Below are 21610 nucleotides of genomic sequence, written 5' to 3'. Positions count from 1 at the left end.
TCATTCACAGTGAGGCTGAGGTTCTGCTGAACCAACATGTTTTATTTGGCAATCTAACAAACGGTTTGTCCAAGAGGGGAAAACTAGATGAAGCTAGAAGTAGGTGACAAATGCTGCAGCAGAGACGAAGACCCAACTAAACAGAAAATGACACCAGAGGATCAAACACCCATCCGTCCTTTATCTGCTACCACTTATCCCGCTCAGGGTCGCAGGGAGCCGGAGCCGAGACATGATGTGACGAAACAGCAGCAATTAGTAGTGAAACATCTGTGAGAGACATAACTACTGGTGGTGACACAAGAAGCCTTAATGAAGCTTTAAAGAAGATTTCATTGTAGCGTTATGCTTTTGTTGTGAACATTTCCATGACAGGGTGACTTTGGTCAGCGGTCATGGGTTGATAACAGAGCAGCTCGTACTGTATGGAGCTGCAGGTGCTCCGTGAGGATGGACCTGAGAAACATGATCAAATGGAGGCAGTGCAAATGTTAAAGGAAGCATTAAGGGGATCTGTTGTAGAAATGGAATCTAATACCACCAGATCATACTCGCTACACCTTTTTAAAGAATCAAATTCACCAAACCCAGTGAGTGTTAGACCTGACTCTGTAGTTCCCCTTCGGCTCTACTGAGTTGTGTTTTTACGTCTTTCAGCTCATTATTTAGCTTTTACGGCCCGCAGAGTTTCTGTTTCGGTTCACTCTCACCAGCCTGGTTCCCAGCAGCAGCGGGCAGCTCTGATGAAGTCACTGTACTCTATCTGACAGACACAGTTAGAGACGAGCTGGTGAACATAGTGGAGCATTTAGCAGCTGAAGACACAGATGTTTATCTCAGGAGTTGGTGGAGACCAAAACAGAGTTACAATGTAGTTTCAATGACGATGTAAGACAGGCATTGTTGTGGTGGTTTTGTATCGTCAGCAGGTCACATCTCTTGCTGGAGGTCAGGAAATTGCAATCACTACTGAAAGATGTCATTTGGGGCGCCTTGTTGGCTTGTGGGTTCTAGCTGCTGTGTCCCTGTTTGGTTTTGGCTGGGGACCCTGGCTATCCCAACCATTTCCTGTCTGTGTTTCTGTTGTTCGCTATCAACACTAGAGACCGGCCACAACGCCAACCAGGGACAGGGACAGGGGCGTTAAGTGGGGCAACCTTGCGTGGACAACACTCATCTTCGAACTCTTTCTTCATTCTGATCTCAACTACTAATCTGTCAATGTTCCTGACTGCGTTTTGCACGGTTGGGAAACTATGGCTTTGACAAAATCTGTCCACAGACAAAAATATAAAGTACTCAAATCCTTCTGTGGTAGTTCCTGCTACAGCAGGTGATGAGTCTCACACAGTCTCAAAAGGTGAGCCTGGTAATAAAATCATCAGTGTGGGGAAAAAGTAAGACATGCAATTTAGTCATGCTCGCTGAGGAAGTTGGTTAGTTACTTGCGTTGCGTCATGAGTTAGCTTACATGAATCTGGAATCAATATTCAATATCGATTTCGATCAAATGACAGAATTATATGCAAGTTGTTGCTTATAGTGACGTACCTACAGAGAATTACTGCCGTCTGAGCGGTTTCCTCAGCTCTATGAGCTTTCGGCATCTTTGATCTCGTTACTTCAGTTTTATGAGCACAGCTTCACTGTTTGATTATAGCTTGATGATCATATGTTAGATGTTTAAGTTCAAAAAACAAACAAAGCAAAACAATCTTTTTTTTATTGGCTACAGGGATTGACATTAACGCTTTTCAGGGGCAGCTGAACTCGGCCTAGTGGAATGCCTCATGCAGTCGTCCAATCGGGCAAGTTACAAATGTATTTGATCTTTATTAGGCCGATATTCAGTAAAAATATGCGATCATACGTGCGAGCATTAATGCTTTCTAGTCGACGATCTCTGATAATTCTACAATTTTAACAACAAATCTATTGAAATCAGCAAGAGCTACCAGCTAACGGCTACCAGCTAACGGCTACCAGCTAACGGCTAGTTAGCTAACAGCTAGTTAGCTGTTAGCTGGTAGCAGCCGGTTGGCCAGTCCTGCTTGGCTGAATGACAGCATGGCAACATTTGACAGATGCGTAGGCCTTTGACGTTGTAATGAGTCATCTTACCGACAGCGCGGAGTCTCTCCCCAGTGCTGCCGTTAACAGAGCTAATAAACGGATGTTCCATTCACTTCCATTATGGAGCGTTCAAGCTCCAAACAGTAAAAATGAGTATTGGGTGAAGGTGAATTACAATGTAATCATGATGTGTTCAAATGTAATCTTCAAGTCTTGTTTTGGGGAGAAACTTGAATGAATCCAGTTGTTTGTAGGAGATCAAATGTAGCAATATCAGATAGATTTAAGAGAGGTAATTATGACCGGGTGACCTTTCTAACACTAGCTCTACTAATACCCATAAACATGTTGGACCAGTATCGGACAATTCTGAACTAGTTCTCAACTGGAGCCGGTTCGCCGTCCCTTGTTCCGTTATGTTTCTGTTGCACCTTTTCAAGTACTTGGACATTGATGAACACTGTTAAGAGGAGAGGGTTGATGAATGATGATGCAACATGCCATACATTCATCTTCAGCAGCTTTTAAAAGATGCTCCCATAATATGTTGGCGTCTGCTAGCCGTTGGATATTTTGGAGATATTATATGCTGTTAGATGTAATTAGTGAGGCAGCGAATGAGATCAAACGGGAAAAGGTGACGAAAAGCTTGAAATGATGAAAGCAGGAAAAGAAAAGGATAAAGATGGAGCGAAAAGATGAAAGCGAGAGATGTGAGAGTGTGTGGGTGGCGGTAAATAAAGGTCGCCGGCGGGGGATGTTCTCAGAGCCACATGTGCCCGCGGTTTGACAGACGGGTCATGTGTTTACCCTGAATGCACAGAACACTCAACATGGAGATCAGGCACAACTGGTGCAGAGCTTAACGATCTGAAGAGCCGTCATAGAGCAATACAGGTGTGCTACCACGAGGTTGAATAGAGTGCATTTATATCTTTCCTTTTGGTGGTACCTGTAATGTCTTAAAGCCTGGGTGAGTGCATTAATAAGTCTTATTCATTTTTCTGTTTGGTGAGAGTTTGAATGTGGCATCACACCCAATTGTTTACAATTTTTAGAGCAATTATTGCGACTGCTGTTAAAGCAGACCTGTAGAGACTCGCAGGGACTCCAAGGAAATCCAGGAATGACACGCATTGAGTGGACAGACTCCAGATGTTCAGACTGCTGTCACAGCGTGAAAACATCCTCCGGTTACTGTTTGTAACATTGAGTTTTAAGTGACCATAACATTGTTTTTGATTTACATTTAGTTAATACAATTACAGAACGTTTAGTCTGATCAGCAGGCCAAAATCTAGAAATGTTGCTTCAACTGTTAAGCATCGATCAAATGTAGTCACAGGTTTAAGTGTGTGTGTGTGTGTGTGTGTGTGTGTGTGTGTGTGTGTGTGTGTGTGTGTGTGTGTGTGTGTGTGTACACTGTATATTTGTTAGCTTGGGGGACACTTGGGGCCTAATAAAATACGTTTAAGTTTTACCGGATTCCGTTTTATTTGATGGTAAATTCTGGTGACCGTTAACATGTTTCCAAATTCAATAATTTTTTTTTTCTTCGATTTAAGCACATTTTCAGAAAGTGTGGCATTTTGTGGTGGATGAGTGAAAGGGAAGTGAAGGTGGAGCAATGATTCAGTAAGTGTCCCCTCAGGTGAATCCGTTGACACCGTCGTCTGGGTTGTACCTCCTGCCGCAGTGATTGGCTGCACGCAAAACCATACAAATACAAGTCATACAAATATACCGATACCCAGCCTTAGTGGTCTGTCATCTATATTTTTGATATGTCAAATAAATCAAATCAAAGTATGACAAAAAACAGCAGACAAATCTCACACGAGTCTCTGGATCCAGAGGATGTTTGGCATGTTGCTTGATAAACATAAATGATTAATTTCCTAATTAATAATAGGTGCAGATTATTGTAATAGTTTCGCTGTCACGGTGATGGTGAAAATGAGTTAATTAATGCATCTCCCCGTGTTACTGTGGCATTCTCAGCCTCACACTGACTGTCCCTGTTGTCTGGGGTCGGAGTGTTCACACCCTGCTTTGAAAAGCTGCTGGGCTGTGGGATGAGGGATCAGATGAAACATGACCCAGGAAGTCCAAAAGCTCGTTTTAGCAGCACTGAGCCTGTGGATGAACGGTAAGTCTAGAGCGGTGGTTTTGAAGCTCGTGGACCTCTCTGTGGAACCCCTGACGTTCACCGTAAATACAACGAGTTGTTCTACCTGTAGTGAATTGGGGTTGGATAATGGGAAATGAGATCCTGGTATTTCCCAGGTCAACATTAATGCTTCTAACCTCATAACATTATGAAGATGCGCTCCTATTACTCATATGTTAACACTGGTATTGTTAAAAGGATATGCCTATTTCTTAATACATATTAATAAATAACAAAAAAACTCACATTTTCAATAAATCCCATGTTATGGTTGAATTTCTGCAGCATTGAGTTTAAAAGCCAACCTCATTTAACACAAGAACACCCAGCAATCATGATAATTTCCTGGGAAATGAAAAGTTTCAGTATCAGTCAATAATTTAAGTAAATAATGATATAATGATATTTGTGTAGTAATTCAAATATTGTACCACTTTGTTGTTGTTGATGTGTCCATGCTGTTGCCATTGCTTGCCTGTCTCTCATTGCCGGGCTTAGTTCTGAACTTTGGACCCTTTAAATTCTCCTTTTGTCTGTTCAGAACCAGGCCCGTGCTCTATTCCAGACCCAGATTAGAGGAAGGCCGGGGGTTTAGAGGCGGGCCCTCTTCAGCCTGAGACAAGGAGAGAGGGATCTTCTGAGCCCCCTCCATGTTTATGCTCCACTGTCATCACAACAAACTGCAGATAGGCTGTCAGTGAATGACTTGTGCAGATGTGTTACTGTTCAACACAGCAAAGGTTTATTCAGTACAATATAAATATATAACGCAGTACGACATGTTTTTGAGGCAAACCTGAGCAGACATTTTCTTCCCTGAGGGCCTCCACAGAAACAGATGTTGATGTAATCCCAATTTAACCTTCAGCTGCTTGACATGCTTTAAAGGGACAGTTCACTAAAAAATCCAAAATACATATTTTCCTCTTACCTGTAGTGCTATTTATCAAACTAGACTGTTTTGGTGTGAATTGCCTCGTTTTGGAGCCACTGTAGAGCTGTTTGTTTGTCTCCACTATCATGGAACTGAATTAGTAGAACGGATGTACGGTAACTAAAAACATCTGATGTTGCTCGCATGAATAGGAATGTTCTTTTTCTTTTCATACTGTGGTGGCTGTTATTAATACATTTGGAGACAAGATGGCAAATCTGTATGCTCAGCATTTTGATAGCTGTGAAATGCCTAAAGTCAAATCACAAGTGTACAATTGTTAACTGATCATAATCTAAGTCGTTGTGAGGGTAATCTCTGGACAAAGTTTAGTTCAGATTGTGTCACAGATATTTCAGTTATTCCCAAGAGAAATCTGTGGATGTCTGCTACAACCAAACACGTTGGTGTTGTATTGGCATAAAAATGTATTTACGGTACATTTCTCAAATAAATACAGTATTATATCTGTACTGTAACTCTGGTATCACATCAACACCAGTGTCAGAACATTTCAAACGATACCGATGAGCTGAAGGTGGATAACGTGATACAGGTGTGTAGTCATACTCTCCGAGTCTCGTTGAGCATGTTGGTGATGGTATAAACAATGTTAAACCTGAACACTGCCTGCAGTTTGAATTTGCCTGGCGCTCTCTAGACTCATTTGAATGAGCAGATGAGGCGGATAAAAATAGATGTTACTACAAACCAAATCCCCAAGGTCTTTGGCACATTTGTCAGAGGAAGCAGCCAAGCACAGAAATGCAAAGTACCTACGGTAATTCTTATTTGTGTTAAAGACGTATGGCTCATGATCTTATCCAGAAAGACTTTTGAATCCCTCTCTTTTATCTGAACTGGTGAGGTAATATTGATGTCCTTCATTTCAGTTTGTATGTTATCATTTGACAGGAACAAAAGGCACAACGTGAACATCTCTAGCTATGCAGATGACCTCCCGCTACAAATTCAGTCATCTCCAGATGATTTTAGCTCCATTAATAAGTTAATAAAACCCAATCACGTTAAATCCTTTATCATAAGACCTTTTACAGCTGATGAAGGCGATAGTCTGGTTTGTCCAGATAAAAAGAAAAAACTGCGCTGACTGCACATGAACAACAACAACGCGGTTCAAGACAGTTATTTTAAAAACATCTCAGTTCACTTAGTAATCCTTTATTTAGGCATAAGTAAAACCAATAGCCGATCACCCCTCGGCACAATTTTAGTAAAAGTATTGAGCCTTTGGTTAAAGCCTGCAGAAAGGGCCCGTAGCCATTGCACACTCGCCTGGTGCATTAACATACAGACAGAAGTGGTTGGCAGCCGAGCAGAACAGATGTATAGATTTCCATCTGTGCACCGGCGGTAAAGACAGGCTGGTAGCGCTTCGCTGGTTTTCAGCTGCCTCCATCTTCACTCCCTGGAGAGCAGAACCAAAGAGCTGTAAGCGAGAACAGCCCTGAACTGGGGGTTGTTGAGTTGCAACAAAGCGGGAATGTTTTCTATAACACTTTGCTTGGAAGGAAAGTGTTATGAACAGGTAGCGATGGACAGAGTGTGTTTGGTGTCTGAGGCACCAGTAAGCATGAATCCTTCCCCCTCTTTTTATTCACCTGGGTGGCATTAACTTCACACCTGATGGAAAACACCAGAAATCTGAAAGCTTCTTTGCTCTTCTCTGACTCCAGTCTTCTCATGCTGCCTTGTGTCTCTACAAACTGTCCATTACTTGTTCTGTCTTTTTATTTTGATGAAGCTCACACTCCTTTCTGTCCTCTACCTCACAAGATGCCCTTCTATAACAACTCAATATATTCACTATAAATTCTGTCTTTGTTTCTGCACCGGTCCTCTTCTACCCTTCCAGCAGTCACCCCTGATTTTCATTCTGTCTATTTCTTTTTGGCTCGCACATAAACAGCCTTTCACTCCATTCTTCATCTGCCATCAAGAGACACTCTGTTTCTTCTTCTGAACCCGTATGCTGGGCCCAAGGTATTTGAGGTGGACAGTTTCATATCTCCACAATGCATGGGGCCAGGAGGCTGAACGATTGGGAAAACTCCTCCCGATGTGCCAAGTTTGAAGCAAATAAGAGGAACTGTGATGTTCAGACGAATTTGCCACATGGACTGAAAATGCCAACATTTTTTGTCCAATCATCATTTTCTCACAAGTGAATCCATACGGTGAGGGGACAGTACTATCCAATTTCAGCCTTTTAGCCCAAGGCATTGTGGAGATATGACCCTATGCACTTGCTATAATTTGGGTCCTGCAATAATGGATTTGGAAAAGTCACTTTGTTGTTTGTTACTTGATAACGGTATTTGTTATGTATTCATATAGATTTTGTTGTGTCTCTGCTTTGTCCCAAATGTAGCTTGTAGTGCAGGATTTGTCCTGTAACCTTTCAATTATTAAAACACCAATTCCTCTGCCAATATTTAATTAGCTCATTGAGAAATAGTGAGGAACACTTTCCACAAGGTAAATAATATCGTTCCTCTCAATGACGTACATTCATCAACAGCTGAAGTGTGTTGTTGATCACTGGCTGAGGATCAATAGTCATTAACCTACTCGAGCCTTGGCCGTGGGACAAACGGGCCATTGATGCAGCGACTGTTCAGTACGGAAGATGTATCGGTATAACCTCACCTTCTGTCAGTCACATCCATATGCTGATGACACAGTGTTGCTCCTTTACGTCAATCCCTGATCTTTGAAGTCTTGGGAACGGTTAAAGTGGCCTAACCAAAATGCCAATGTGCTTCTTTACTTTAACCAGCTGGTTCAATCCTTGTGCTGTAGCATTTCAATGTTAATGTAAGAGTTCAGTACACAACTAACTGTCTCAATATATCTAGTGGTTTCTTCGCGAAGGCCATGGCAACATTCTACTTCTGAGTTGTCTTAATGTGTTTGACAGAAATAACTCTGAGGTCATTTAACGGAAGAAAGAAGAGTGTTGCTAGGAGACCAACAGGAAGTCTTACAGGATGGTACTTTCCTGCAAAATGTTTCAGGATGCAGTGAAATAATTCTAGTTATCTTAGTAACCTATTTTTATAACGCTTTTGAAAATGAACTTCCATTATGCACTTACAAGAAGTAGAAATGAGCAAAAGGCTCGGTGCTCTTGTACTGGAGGGCTTCTCCTAAACTGTAACAGTTTAGGAGAGCAGGCAGCAGGGGAAAGACCCAAATGTAGATGAGGACAGGCAGACTGGTGCAGTTCAATAATTCATTACAGTCAGTGAGTCCAAAGGCATGCGGGTAACAGCAGGCGGGTAGATAACAGGGGAACAGGTAGCAGACAACTAAAGTCCAAACAGCAGTGATGACCAACCGACAAAGAACACTGAAGAGGTAAACTAACAAGGGAAGTGAGAACAGATGAGGGAACAAACCAGTGATTGATTAACAAGTTGTGATTTGCTCTGCATGTACATTTAACGGCCACTATCCTCCGCTGCAAAGCAATGGGAGCATGATGATAGGGAAACATGCCTGTCAGTCTGTAAAAGTCCCGCCCCCACATGGTCTATATGATTGTGTGTTAATGCTCAGCTAAGAGGTTGTGTCCCGCCAGGTGGACAATGGAGAGTCGTATTCAGTGTTTGACAATATTAACCAACTAATGAATGACAGAACACATTAAGTATTGATTAAACAGAGAAGGGGCCTCCTCATTCGATGGACTACTTCCAAAAACACCAGTGGCAGCAACTTGACGATTTGAGAGGTTGGAATCCTAGAAAGGCGCTGTACAAGCACAAGTCCATCAACCCTTTACGTAACGTTAGCTTGTTGCTCTGTTATTTAGCTAACCAGGACTGTGCTGCCAACTGGCTGCTAACAGCTAACTTTAACTAGTTCTCCTCCTGATTGCAACACAGATTCATTGTTCACTATGTAGCATTATCGAGGACGAATAGGGTGTTCAACCACAGGTGTGTAGTACTAGTTTGCACATTTGCAATACTGAGTACCGGGCTCCAGCATTTTAGGATGTTTTGGAGGCATTTCTGATACTGGTATTGAAACAGTTCTATTTTTCCACCAGTCCTCTGAATATGATAATGTTGTCCACAGGTCTGCTAGAATGAACTTGATCATGACAGTTGCCTCTCAGTCATTACTTAATCTAAGCGTCTTTTCATCCGAAGCACATCTGCTGCTCTTCATCAAAACAGTTCATCACAGCTGAGCGATGAATGTGATGAGTGACTGAGTGTGTAATGCAGTCAGGAGGCTTGACTGTCACATTTGGGATTATGACGGGTGTCACACTGACTGCTCATGGCGCCGTCTGAATGTCTGGCTGGCGGTGATAGCAGGCAGCACGCTGACAGCAGTCTCCCTTGGCGGTGCCACCTGCTGGCCCATACGCTGACATGTCCTATCACCTCCCTCCACAGCTTCCATGCTGTGGGTGGAACGTGTGCCTGGGGCGGGTACAGTGAAAGCCGCTCATCAGAGGACCCGGAGGTTAGCATGCTGTGGTCTGACGGGGTGTTTTTGCTGACAGGGCTTCATGTCCACTGACAGGTTCCCTTTCTGCTTCACAGCGCTGTAATCATCAACTGTCTGTCTAAATGAGTGTAGCCACTGATGGAGGATCAGGATCATTGTTGGTCTCGCTCTGGACTTCTTTACTTGCAGGCTTTCATTTACAGACTTAAAGTTCTAATCCTAGATTATATTTTTTCCCGGTTTTAGCGATGGCGTGGTGAACTTGGTCGGTTGTTTATCACACAAAATTGTGTTTTGAATTTTGAATGTCTGGAATACAATCTATCTATATTTTGGGTCAGGTTTTTTGTACAAAGTAGACAAGCACCATAATCTTACAGTCATTAATCACATTGTGTGTGTGTGTGTGTGTGTGTGTGTGTGTGTGTGTGTGTGTGTGTGTGTGTGTGTGTGTGTGTGTGACAGGTTATTTTTAACCTGGTCACCTGCACATATAAAAAAGCTTTCATTATATATTCTTTTGGTGTGGAGGGGGTTAAGGTTAAGCTGGCACATTTAATTATCATGTATTAGCATGACACCTCCTCATCTGATCAGTGGTATGAGGTAAACTAACTGTTCAGTAGGGAGCAGAGCAGAGAGCTGAGGTTCACGGCACCAGTGAGAACCTTGTAGCAGGAGAAGACCTTTCAAAGAGTGAAGATGAAGAATCCCATGATCAGGAACGGTTTGAGATCCCGTTTGTTACAGGTCCCTTCCAGGTGGTTCAGGAATTCAGTCTTTTGTGTTCCTTTTGTAGTCTCAACACTAATGCGCACAATCAGCCCCAAAGGCATTCTGGGCTCTTCACTTTTGGTACACGAAACATTACGAAGGTAGTGAAGAATGGAAAAAAGTGGGTGTGGTTGTCAGATTGAAGGTTCCAACATTTGACATCTGACGAGCTCTTCATTAGAAGTCTATCTATCGCTCTATCTATCTAGCACTTGTGCATATCTATGATTCACCGGACCACGTTTAGAGACTCACAGCCGTTCTTCCAGTGCAATCTGACCTAAAGCGTCATCAGAATAGTAGCAGGAAGGACACTTTCAGCATGTCTGTGTCACTCATAGTCTTGACGAAGGTACCGACCCCCGTGTGTGAATGGGTGAATGCTGGCTTGTGTTATGAAGCGTTGCTAAGACAAGAGACCTGTATATCAATGCAGTCCATTCACCAGCTGTCGGACACTAAAGTGGCACCAGGATAAATGAGGTGAATGAACGAGTCGTTACACGAAGCTCATCGCTGACTCAGAGTCTCCAGTGACTCGACGCATGGCACCACCACTCTCCATGTTGTGAACATCCAGCTGAGGCATCTGGTGAGTGTGTTCTCTCCTTTTGACCTCAGCTTGACTCCTCTCCCTCTCTCCATCAGCGTATGCACAGACAACACACACACACACACACACATGCACACATCCTACATAGCTACAGCTAATTGCATTTTGACAGGGCCCTCTTATTATTACAATGATTCCAATTACACCCACAGCAGAGTCTCGAGTGCAACTGCAGCCCAGCAGTGAATGACGCCTCGAGGACTCTGCTAATGATCGCTGTCAGCGCAGGCATCACAAGAGAACTGTGAAACGGACCGACTGGTCCTCTGTGGGGCTGCACAATGAGGATTGGCACATCGTCAGTGAAAATCTTGTTTACATCCCTCCAGTTATTATCATATTCATGAGCCGGTGTGCTCAGGTTTGTCTAAGGATGTGTGTTTGGGCTCGCTGCCAGCCTCAGAGGAAAGGAGGACCGGTGGAGCGACGCTGGAGAGAGTTTGAGATGAGATGTGATCTACTCAAGAGAGTTTATAGAGGTTCTCTTTAGAGAGCATTCTCCACCTCCAAGAGTCCTTATTCTATTCTCAAGTCTTTATTTCATTTTCTTTCTTTCTGTAAGAAAGTAATTGTTTGTTTCCCTGCATGTGTACGTTGGATACATTGGACCGGGTTGATTCCTTTTGAATTCTTTTCCGATCCAAAGCTCAAGACAGAAAGTTGGTTCACCCAAACAGTTTGTTCACAGTGCATGAAGCATCGCTCACTTCTTCTGTGAGCCTCTACATCAGGGGGAAGTAGTCCGGTCCGGTCCGGTCCGGTACTCTGTACCACTCAAAGATTCTGTGGCGGTTTGCAGTACAGGGATTCGTTTGTTTGTTCATTTGTCGGTACATGACTTGCAGTAGTTATACTTGGATCAACATTGTGAGATCGGGCATTTGTGCTGCATTCATGTAGTTTCAGATTCATTCTGAAACCAGAGGGCCCTTCTAGTGTTCCTATGAATTGGCTTTGAATGGTTCCAGTGTTTGTGTGTTTTTAATCTGTGCTCTCTGCCTTTCCAACACTGTTTAGTTTGTCTACTGCTGTCAAAAGATTTCTCTACAGTGTTACATGGTGCCAGGTGACAATACTGTTTCAAATACCGCTCAATTTAGAATGTGTTCTCCGGTCCAGAGTGGTGACCCTCGATCATTATTGAGCGGCGACAGTGCTTCAGCTCTGATTAAACTGTGATTGAACTGTGTGTTCAGCTGATATGCTGTGATCCAATCAAATAGAGTTTACCCTCCACCAACCTTCTCCTACTGTGATGATGGTAATAGTCAAGCTTGTTATGGGCTGCATCACTGTGCTCTGAAAAAGGAACCTGTTCCCCTTTAAATCTGCAACATTGTGATGCTAAGCTAACACTTTCTTCCACCAGTACCTGCTGATTGCTTCTGTTCTTATTCAGCTGTTGCTCAGAGGACTCTTTGTCTCCTTCAGTCTGCTTGAATCAGTGGACAGTACACAACCAAATGACTTCTATTTGTGAAGAAGATGTTCTCCAACCTAAAAGCTTTGACGAGGTCATCTTCAATCGTTTCAGCTCTTACTATTGTACCGTGATAACGCGACCCAAAGGTTAACGTACACACATGTTACCATACAGCACCCAGTATGGCGCCTTGGTGTCCCCCACAGACGAATGTGTGCTGGTCCACAGCGTCAAAAACAACACTTCCATATAACAGTGTTAACACGGAGCACCTGCCAGAACTCCTTCTCCCCATCTGATGATGCTTTTTCTGCCTTCCTGTTGACTCTATGCTGTTCTTTGGCTCAGTCTGCTGGAGCATCTTAAGGTGAGAGCCAGGAAGTGTGAAGGGAGATGTTGCCAGGGGGAATAAGGAAAGGAAACACATTAGGATGTGTGTGTAGGCAGTGTGGCGGCGGGGCTGTTTTTTTTTGTATCACATTCACTCTCTTGGTCTCCTGGCACCAAACTCCATTACTCACCTATTACTTTAATGACATCAGGTGGAATTGGTGAGGAAGGACGGATCTCTTCTCATACTTACTTGGTGATCAAAGGTCAGTGGCTTGGAAGAAGGGGTCCTCCCTATTCCTCTTGTTTTAAACTGTAAGAACAGCATGACAATCAGTTTGCTCTGTGTTGAGTAATGTGTGTGTGTGTGTGTGTGTGTGTGGGACCGGATGTGGACCCAGATGTGCTGCTTCACGGTGCTGTGGAGGCAGCTCCAGTCGGCTGCATTGAGAATAGCTGCTGTCCTGGTGTTCATCGTCCCGATGGCGGAGGTCCAGCTCCGGTGTGAATCACACCCAGGACTTGGGTTTGTGATTAAGATCACGCTGCGTCTTTACTTTTTGTATCGTGGTGAACTGGAGTGGTCCGTGGGGGGACACCATGGTCTGGCCTAGAAGCTGACACAGCTGTGTGCACATTTAATATTTAATGCTTCAACAAGTTTCCTCAGAATGTCCCGACGTGACCTGAACCTTAAACTTGACCACTGAAAGCAGCATATTTATAAAATCTGATTATTATTATTATTATTATTACTACATATAATACACAGCTGTGTTCAGTACTAGAGGAACTACAGAAAGTGAAGTTCACTCAGTAAATACTTGGACCATTAATAGTCCACTAGCTGCTTTACTTCATGTGTTTCCTTATCTACATGAAGGCCGTATGTTTTACAGACTAAGACAAGAAACTGGTCTTTATACATCAATCTGACTCTTTATGGTACTAATACCACAGCATCAATGGAAAACACATGTCTAGTCAGCACACAGCTCCACATGAGGCTTTTCATCGTCGTCTTTGCTTCTTCACCCAAGTTGTTGAGAGAAACACGTTTTTCCACTGAGACAGTTGATCGGCTTCATGAATAGAAACGGACGCTTGTTCGTTCATGCTGCGTGAATGGAAGTTATCGGTGGATAAATTGCATTGATATTTAATTCCTCTCACCTTTTATTGCATAATGATTAATAAAGAGAAGTTACTGAACAGTTAAGCCAACTAGCTATGACCAGACACTAAAAACTAAAATATATGATTTATTATGATGATACCAAAAAAGTATTAAGGTTCGATATCCAGCTTTATGCGAATCTGTTCCCTTTCTCTGAACGGGACAGTGGAACAGCACATTGATATTAATAACAGTAAAAGATCCATTTCATCCTCTGTCAAGGAGCTCTAATCTTACATAACCGTAGAGTGAAGCAGAGCGAGGAGATTAAAGGGAGCATGGCGAGGAAATGACCAGCTGCCGGCGGCTGCGGTGCGGCTGGAGGTGGTGAGTGAGCGCCACTCACGCTGCAAATCCCGTTATGTCACCGATGAGCAGCGTGTGGAGAAGATGCTGTGAGACGGGGAGAGGAGTAGACCTGAAAGCACCTCCCATTGGTCTGAGTGGGATTACAGATGTATAAAGCGCTGTGCTATGATCACATCTGGCTGAACTAGAAGGAGATCGCAAGGGAGCAGAAGCCCGTCTCATTGGTTCTGGTTCAGATTGCCCTCACCTTTCCATTCACAAAGCAGCATTTTGGTTGGTTTATTGATGATGCACTGATATGAACCTGTAATTCTGTTCAGTGTACTGATGATGTGATTGTTGAAATAGCAAACATTGTGTCAAAGTGGTGAACTTTGCATCAGAATCAGCAGCCTCGCCCTCTTCAACAGATGCAGTCACACACACACACACACACACACACACACACACACACACACACACAGTGTAAGGACCCTGCTGCCATCATCAGCACCGCTCCCTCTGCTTGATACACTGCAGAAAAGTAAATGAACTTGATTGGTCTCTGAACTCGTTATTTATGATGCCTATTTTTACACTTTTTTTAAGTTACAAAGTGCTTTACGGTAAAAAGAATATAGACAACAAAATCATAACAATACATTTCGATAAAAACATCAAATGGCAAATTTGCTAAGCGGAAAAAGAGATGTCTAAAGTTGTCACGATCCATCCTGTGTGTGAGGAAATGTCACATTACGATATTCCACTAGAACGGAACCTCATGGTTGAGTGAGCAGTGTTTACGGTTCATCCTCTGGGCTAACCTGAGACGTGGATGTCCTCCAGTGGTGTGGGAGTGGCTTGGTTATTGGTAGATCTACAATATATGTTGTGTATTTTCATAGTAACACAGGATCATTTTAAGGTGGTGTTGCTCACCCTATTGTGGTGCATGCTGTCACACTTGAGTTCCGCCTCTCTTGCATCGTGATAGGAAGCCTCTTAGATATGGCTGTGTCAAGCCCACTTTTCCTCCACAATGGTGAATAATACAATACTTTAACATGAGCCGTTTATGAAATATTCAACTGTCTTTTGGGTAACTTAGTCTCCATTAATACCTCCTCCTCTAAGCCTCTTGATTTAAATTGCAAATGAGCTGAATTGGAGATGAGCCCAGTGAGCTGCTGGTGTTCTTCTCCACTCCATCCTGCTCCTGCTGTTGGTGTTGCCAGAGGGTCCAGGTGATCTTTGATCATTGTTAAGGGTTTTATCCAATGTGCTAACAGTGAAAACCATTTGATTAGTTTACTCTCAAGCATGCAGAGGGACACATTGGAGTCCTTATTGAGATAGTATTGATCTACTGTTTGATGACTGGTCTGGATGGAATCAAGACGACTGTAAGGTGGAGTTGGCAGAAGAATGAACCCTCCAGTTCACCAGGGATCTTCTCTCAAGACAAGCTCCAGTAAGAGGATGTTAACATTTCTACACTTGACATCCTCTCAGTCTGGTAATGCAAGGCCTGCACACAGGAAGAGGAGCTCACAGCATGGAGAGCTGAATGGACGTTACCACGTCAACACCACGAAGCTCCTTTACTCTTTGCATTCAATGGCTTAGTCTGGAGTCGTGACAGTTAGTCGATTAAACGATTACTTGATCGACATTAATCTGTCATTGTTTAGAAAAATTGTGTTAGTCATATTTTAAGCAAATTGCCAAACATTTGATGGTTAATGGAGAGCAAGAACTTCATATCGAGACTGTTGCAGTCATTCATTTATTCATTTCATGTGTTTTGTTGCATCGAGTTCTCGAGTTTAGGACTGAAACTAATTTACACTGACTTCAGGACAGTTCAAGTTATTTTGCCAGAAGGTTTAGGGACGGGGCAATATGGCAATTAAATGCACTAAATGGGTCGAGTGCACTTCAAGCAATTACATTTTTTAATTTTTTAAATTAGTTGTTCCTCCTTAATAAAGCAAAAGCATTTTTGATGCCGTTACTCGATTAATCAAAGGAATAATACGGCAGAGGTCTTCAACGTTTCTCAGGCCAAGGACCCCCAAACTGATAGAGAGGTGATGGAGCAGAGACCCCCGACTATATACATATGTTGTATAACATTATAGTTTTATATTAAACTGGGCCTAGTGCCATGTATAAACATTGTTATTGAGCTTTCAATACTAAGCTATTCAAATAATACACAGGTTAAAATCTTCATGTTTTTATTTTAAACATAAATGTGGAAATGAAAATGAGTGATGGTCTATTAGTGCCACTGCCATGCATAACCATACCTGTTATATACAATACAGAACTATTCAGTAATGGACAGATTCCTGCTGTTGTTTTTAAACATGGCACACATAGGTGAGACGTCTGACCCTGATGCGTAGCACACAGCGTGTCTGTCCTCGGATGGATGGAGGTCATATCAGCCTCAGGCTGCAGTCTTGACCTGTATTTGTTTTTCAGGTAGAGAGAGGAAAATCCACTTTCACAAAGATATGTTGTTGCAAAGGTCAAAAGGCTCATCATAGCTTTTGCTTCCAATTGTGCAAAGTCTCTCTGGCAAGAGATCCAGAACTGGGTGAGTGTTTTGGTTTCATGTACGTTTCTGAACGTTCAGTGGATAGTTCAGTGAGCTGGTCCTCCTCTGTCACTGTCAGCCGTCTGCTGCGCTGTCTCTGAGTGGAAACTGTGTCCGTGTCTTGTCCCTGCGCCAGGAGTCAGCCTCAGAAAAGTAGACCGTCGAGCACCTCCAAGTGTGCAAGAACTGTGCGTGTTACGGGAGGGGAGAGCACAGCAGAATCTCCCCGCTCATCCACTGATGGACACATGGAGAATATTCCCTCCATCTTCATACAGCTGAATGGCATGTGTACTGCGACCTTGAATAGAACTGTTAAGTTTGTTTAGCTCAGCAAAAATGTCAGTGAGATATGCAAGTTTGGTGACCCAGACATTGTCACTGAAAAGTGCAGCCAGCTCTGTGCGCTTTGTGAAGAGAAGTAAGAACTCTTGAATAGACGTGTGCGATTCCAACACACACAACACTGTTCCACGTGAGAGCCATCCAACCTCAGCATGGTTCAGCAGCGCAGTGTGTCCTTCTCCCTCAGCAGCAGAGACCAGAGAAGAGTCCGTGACATCTGACAATTCAGCACCCATGTCTTTGGCAACAAGTGACTCCCTGTGTAGCATGCAGTGCATCCGAATCAGCGCGATACGTTTTGCCCATGGAATGTCATTTTCTCTGAAAAAACCATCGATCACTTTGAAGATTTCAGAACTGGTTGTGCGTTCAGGAAGCCGCTTACAAAACAAAAACTTCTCCTGCATTTCATTTTGATCGACAAAGCGCACAAACAGCAGAAGCTGGGCGTCCTTTGACACATCTGTTGATTCATCCAATTGTAATGCAAATGCTTCTGCCAACCTCAGCTTCTCTATCAGTTGTACTGAATAGTTTTCAGTTTATTAATGTCAATATCGTTCCCATACATTGTTTTACATTGCAATATTAAATGCTCTCCAAGTGTGTATGGCTGTATCTTCTGGGGAGTCCGAAGAGCAACTTGATGAGAGCATTTCAAAGCTAGCTCACCACCTTTGGCTGATTTTCTCAACAATGTCTGTTGACCTTGGAGGGATTTGCGACTGGTTTGGAAGTATTCAACAGGTTTGTCTTTAAGTGGCTGTGGGTTTGATGGCTTCATAGATTCGTTTGACAGCACAGTAGAGCCAATGACACACATTGGTAATTCAATGCCATCTGTCTCCTTGAAGGTAAATCCAAACCCCAGAGAAGTATCTGTATATTTCTGGGGCTTCTCTCGTTACCCTTATCAGCTGCAGGTGCCGCCTCGCCTCACCACTTGCATTTTCACCGGTGCTTTCTGAGGTGGACGGTATCTGTCTTGTGCTTGTGGAGTTTTTTTGGTCGAGTTACAAAACGATCCATTTTCGCTCATAACAATGTCTATACACTTGGCATAATAATATACTGGCCTCAGTAGTTGGCTGTTGTGGATAGGAGCTGCAGTGTTTTAGCCAGGAATATTTTGCAAAAATGATTTAAAAAAAATGTCATACAACGGTTCCTTCTTTTCAAATATTATTGCAGCGTGCGTCCTTGTGTCTGGGATCTTAGTCAGCTGGGGACTGAATGGGCTCTCGGTGAATCACGGGGAACCTGACAGAGCCAGCGTGTAACATGCGGCCTCCTGATTGGCACAGCAGCGATGGGGGCGGGTCCTCTTTGTGTGCAGGAGGCTTGGAGGGACTGGTCCAGGCTAGTCTCACACTGTGAGTGAACCGATGCCCAGCTTGAGAGAGCTCCTGTGTGTCGCTGAATGTGTGCATTTCTTCTGCCTCCATTCATCCATTCATCCATTCGCTACAATATGTTGGATTCATATTGATGTGTATTTAAAGACATTTAAATTTGTGGAAAAAAAATTGGGGACGAAAATATAAAAAAAAGAAAGAAAAATTGTCTAATCAACCAAAAATGTCACGACCCCCTGCTGTACCTCCACGGACCCCCTAGGGGTCGTGGACCCCCGGTTGAAGACCTCTGCGGTAGAACTCGATTATTAAAATAATCCAAAGTCTCAGCCTTACTTGAGTTGTAATGCGATGCAGCGGAGCTGCTTTGAGCTGCGCACTACTCCTGTGGTATTTCTTCAAGCAGAAGGCAAAGGACATTGCTGGTCTTGTAGCTCATGTTTTGGTTTTGTAAGAACATCTGTTAAATTGCAGCAGTACTCATTGCTGCTTTCACTGTCTTGGCTTTCATCGTCACATGACGTCTCTTCTACATCTGGTTCTCCCTCATGTTAAGTCACAGATGCCCTGTTGGTGAATGGGCAATGATCCCTTCTAAAACCCACTTTTTTGGAGTTAGGGAGTTGGTGTTTACAAACTACCGTGTTCTTGGTGATGAGCTCGGACTTGCTGTTCCTCTTTGTCAGCACTTTCTCTTTGTTTAGCTGCATGGTAGAGATGTGTCTGACTTTATGGTTTGACCAGATAACACATGCTGTCTCAGCAGGAATACTCTGGATGTGCCAGGGTTTTCCTCGCGTCCATCTCTTGGCGACAGTACTCAGTAATGACTTCTACTGCACATTTGTTCCTCAGGTCACAGTGGGGGTAAAGGTGGGTGGTGTTTAATATGTGGAATCTCTGTAGAGAGGTGTGAAGAATGTGAGGAGGGCTCAGCAGACGGATGATAACAGATTTGTCCTCTCTTTGTCTCCACAGATCACCAGAAGTTGGAGCGAGAGGCCAGGATCTGCCGCCTGCTCAAGCATCCCAACATCGGTAACTAGTACTCCCATTACATCTACTGTATCTCTTTCTGTCCTCCCTATGATACCATAAGCACAGTTATGTTTAATATATATCCCAGTGTTTCAAAACATGCAACGGTTAGCCCTGCAGATGGTTTCGTAGATGTATGGAGCGTCTATTAAACATTGATGCTGTGCGCTGGATCCACATATTCATCCTTAGTGCTTTTGACAACATTCTATCCACCAGGAAGCCAGAGAGGATGTTCCTCAATCCACGTCTTCTTGTACATATTGACCCTTTGATCATCAACCACATTTAGAAGTACACATTCTGCTCACACACATACACACACACACCCATTTTGTCCCGTTAGGGGACATTGCAATGTCTCTTCAAGTTCATTTTGTTAATACATCCTTAAAACCGATTTACAATCTGTACAAGATGTGACGCCTAATAGGCCTTGGAGATAGAGCTCCTTCAGAGAGGGAAGAGCGTTCAACAAGCGGAAAGAACCCTAAGGAATGGATCCTTGACCCTAAGAACATGTTCCAAACTAATTCAGATCTGTGTGGAAAACAAACTGGGCCAGCCTGGTGATGCAGCGAGGCTGGCCAGCAGTGTGACATCGTCTGACCAGGTGCTGCATCGGCCAATCAAATCTAATCATTTGGAAACCTGAATCCCATATTTCTACGGTTCACCTTGTCTCAGAGTATCATACCACTCTGTGCAGTGTTTTGCCATCTGAAGAGCCTTCAAACTCTTGGATCTACAGATATGTGTCAGGTATCACAAAACGACAGACAAGAAGCCAATAGCACGACACAGAAAACAGTTCAGGTGTAGAAACCGGGTTTAATAACCAGCAGATGTCAAACCAGGTAGTAACCCGCGTGGCAAACAAATCCAGTGGGAGCAGGCAAAAGAGAAGGTCCAAAGTCCAAAAAGGCAGGTCAATACACGGATAATCAGGATCAGAATCGGAATGACAGGTTGCTGGATAGCAAGGGAAACACACTAGACAATCTGGCAGAGAACTGAGGGAAATGGGCCGGTACATATACACTGAGGGGCTGATTGCTGATGAGGAGCAGGTGAGTATGGAGGTGGGGCAGGCCAGGTGAAATGAAATCAGCAATTAGTGCAGAGCGGGGGGGAGTGGCAGATTCTGAAATGACATGAGAGTTAGTGTGGCAAAACAGGAGACAGACAAATGAAAAACTAAAGCCTGGCTGAAGTTGTGACAGAACCTCCCCTTCTAGGGACGGCTCCTGACGTCCCACCGGGCTGGTCAGGATGGTCCCTATGGAAAGCTGAGATGAGGTCAGGGTCCAAGATGTTACGAGCTGGAACCCATGAGCGCTCCTCAGGGCCATAACCCTCCCAATCGACCAGGTATTGAAAACCCCTTCCCCGCGGTCGTGACTTGATGAGACGATGGACAGAGTAAGCAGGACCCCCGTCAATGAGCCGGGGGGGTGGCGGGGGTCTGGAGGAGGGCTGGAGCTGGCTCTCCTTTACAGGTTTGATCTTGGAGACATGAAAGGTGGGATGAATTCTCATGGAGCGAGGAAGGCGGAGACGGACTGCAGCAGGGTTGATGACCTTAGTGATGGAGAACGGGCCCACAAACCTTGGGGCCAACTTCCTAGACTCTACCCGGAGTGGGAGGTCATGTGTGGACAGCCAAACCTTCTGACCAGGAGTGTAGCAGGGTGCAGGGATCCGACGGCGGTTGGCATTTCTCTGGTACCGGTTGGACGAACGCAGGAGAGCAGAACGGGCCCGCCACCAGGTGCGCCGACAGCGCTGGATGAACGCCTGGACAGATGGGACCCTGGCCTCTCGCTCCTGCTCCGGGAACAGTGGAGGTTGATATCCCCGAGAGCACTGGAAAGGAGAAAGCCCTGTTGCTGAGCTTGGAAGCGTATTGTGAGCATACTCCACCCACAGAAGCTGTTTGGACCAGGAGGTCGGTGTCTGGGATGCAATGCAACGCAAGGCAGTCTCCATTTCCT

At 44.0% G+C, this 21610-nt stretch overlaps 1 protein-coding gene across 15 annotated transcripts in view; it reads left to right on the top strand.

The window, feature by feature from the left end:
• The window catches only part of LOC137874788 (calcium/calmodulin-dependent protein kinase type II delta chain), a 92463-nt gene that overhangs the window by 24242 nt on the left and 46611 nt on the right, over window positions 1-21610 (top strand). For all 15 annotated transcript variants that reach the window (XM_068713750.1, XM_068713745.1, XM_068713739.1 and 12 more), the window contains exon 3: window positions 19557-19616. In XM_068713750.1, coding sequence (XP_068569851.1) covers window positions 19557-19616 — 60 coding nt within the window. The remainder of the gene's footprint in view (window positions 1-19556; window positions 19617-21610) is intronic.

Source organism: Cebidichthys violaceus, unplaced genomic scaffold (assembly GCF_023349555.1).
Source record: "Cebidichthys violaceus isolate CVI_PGR_0920_01 unplaced genomic scaffold, fCebVio1.0.p SCAF_19, whole genome shotgun sequence".
In the NCBI taxonomy this organism is placed as follows: domain Eukaryota; kingdom Metazoa; phylum Chordata; class Actinopteri; order Perciformes; family Stichaeidae; genus Cebidichthys; species Cebidichthys violaceus.
This window is presented reverse-complemented; position numbering and strand designations above follow the sequence as displayed.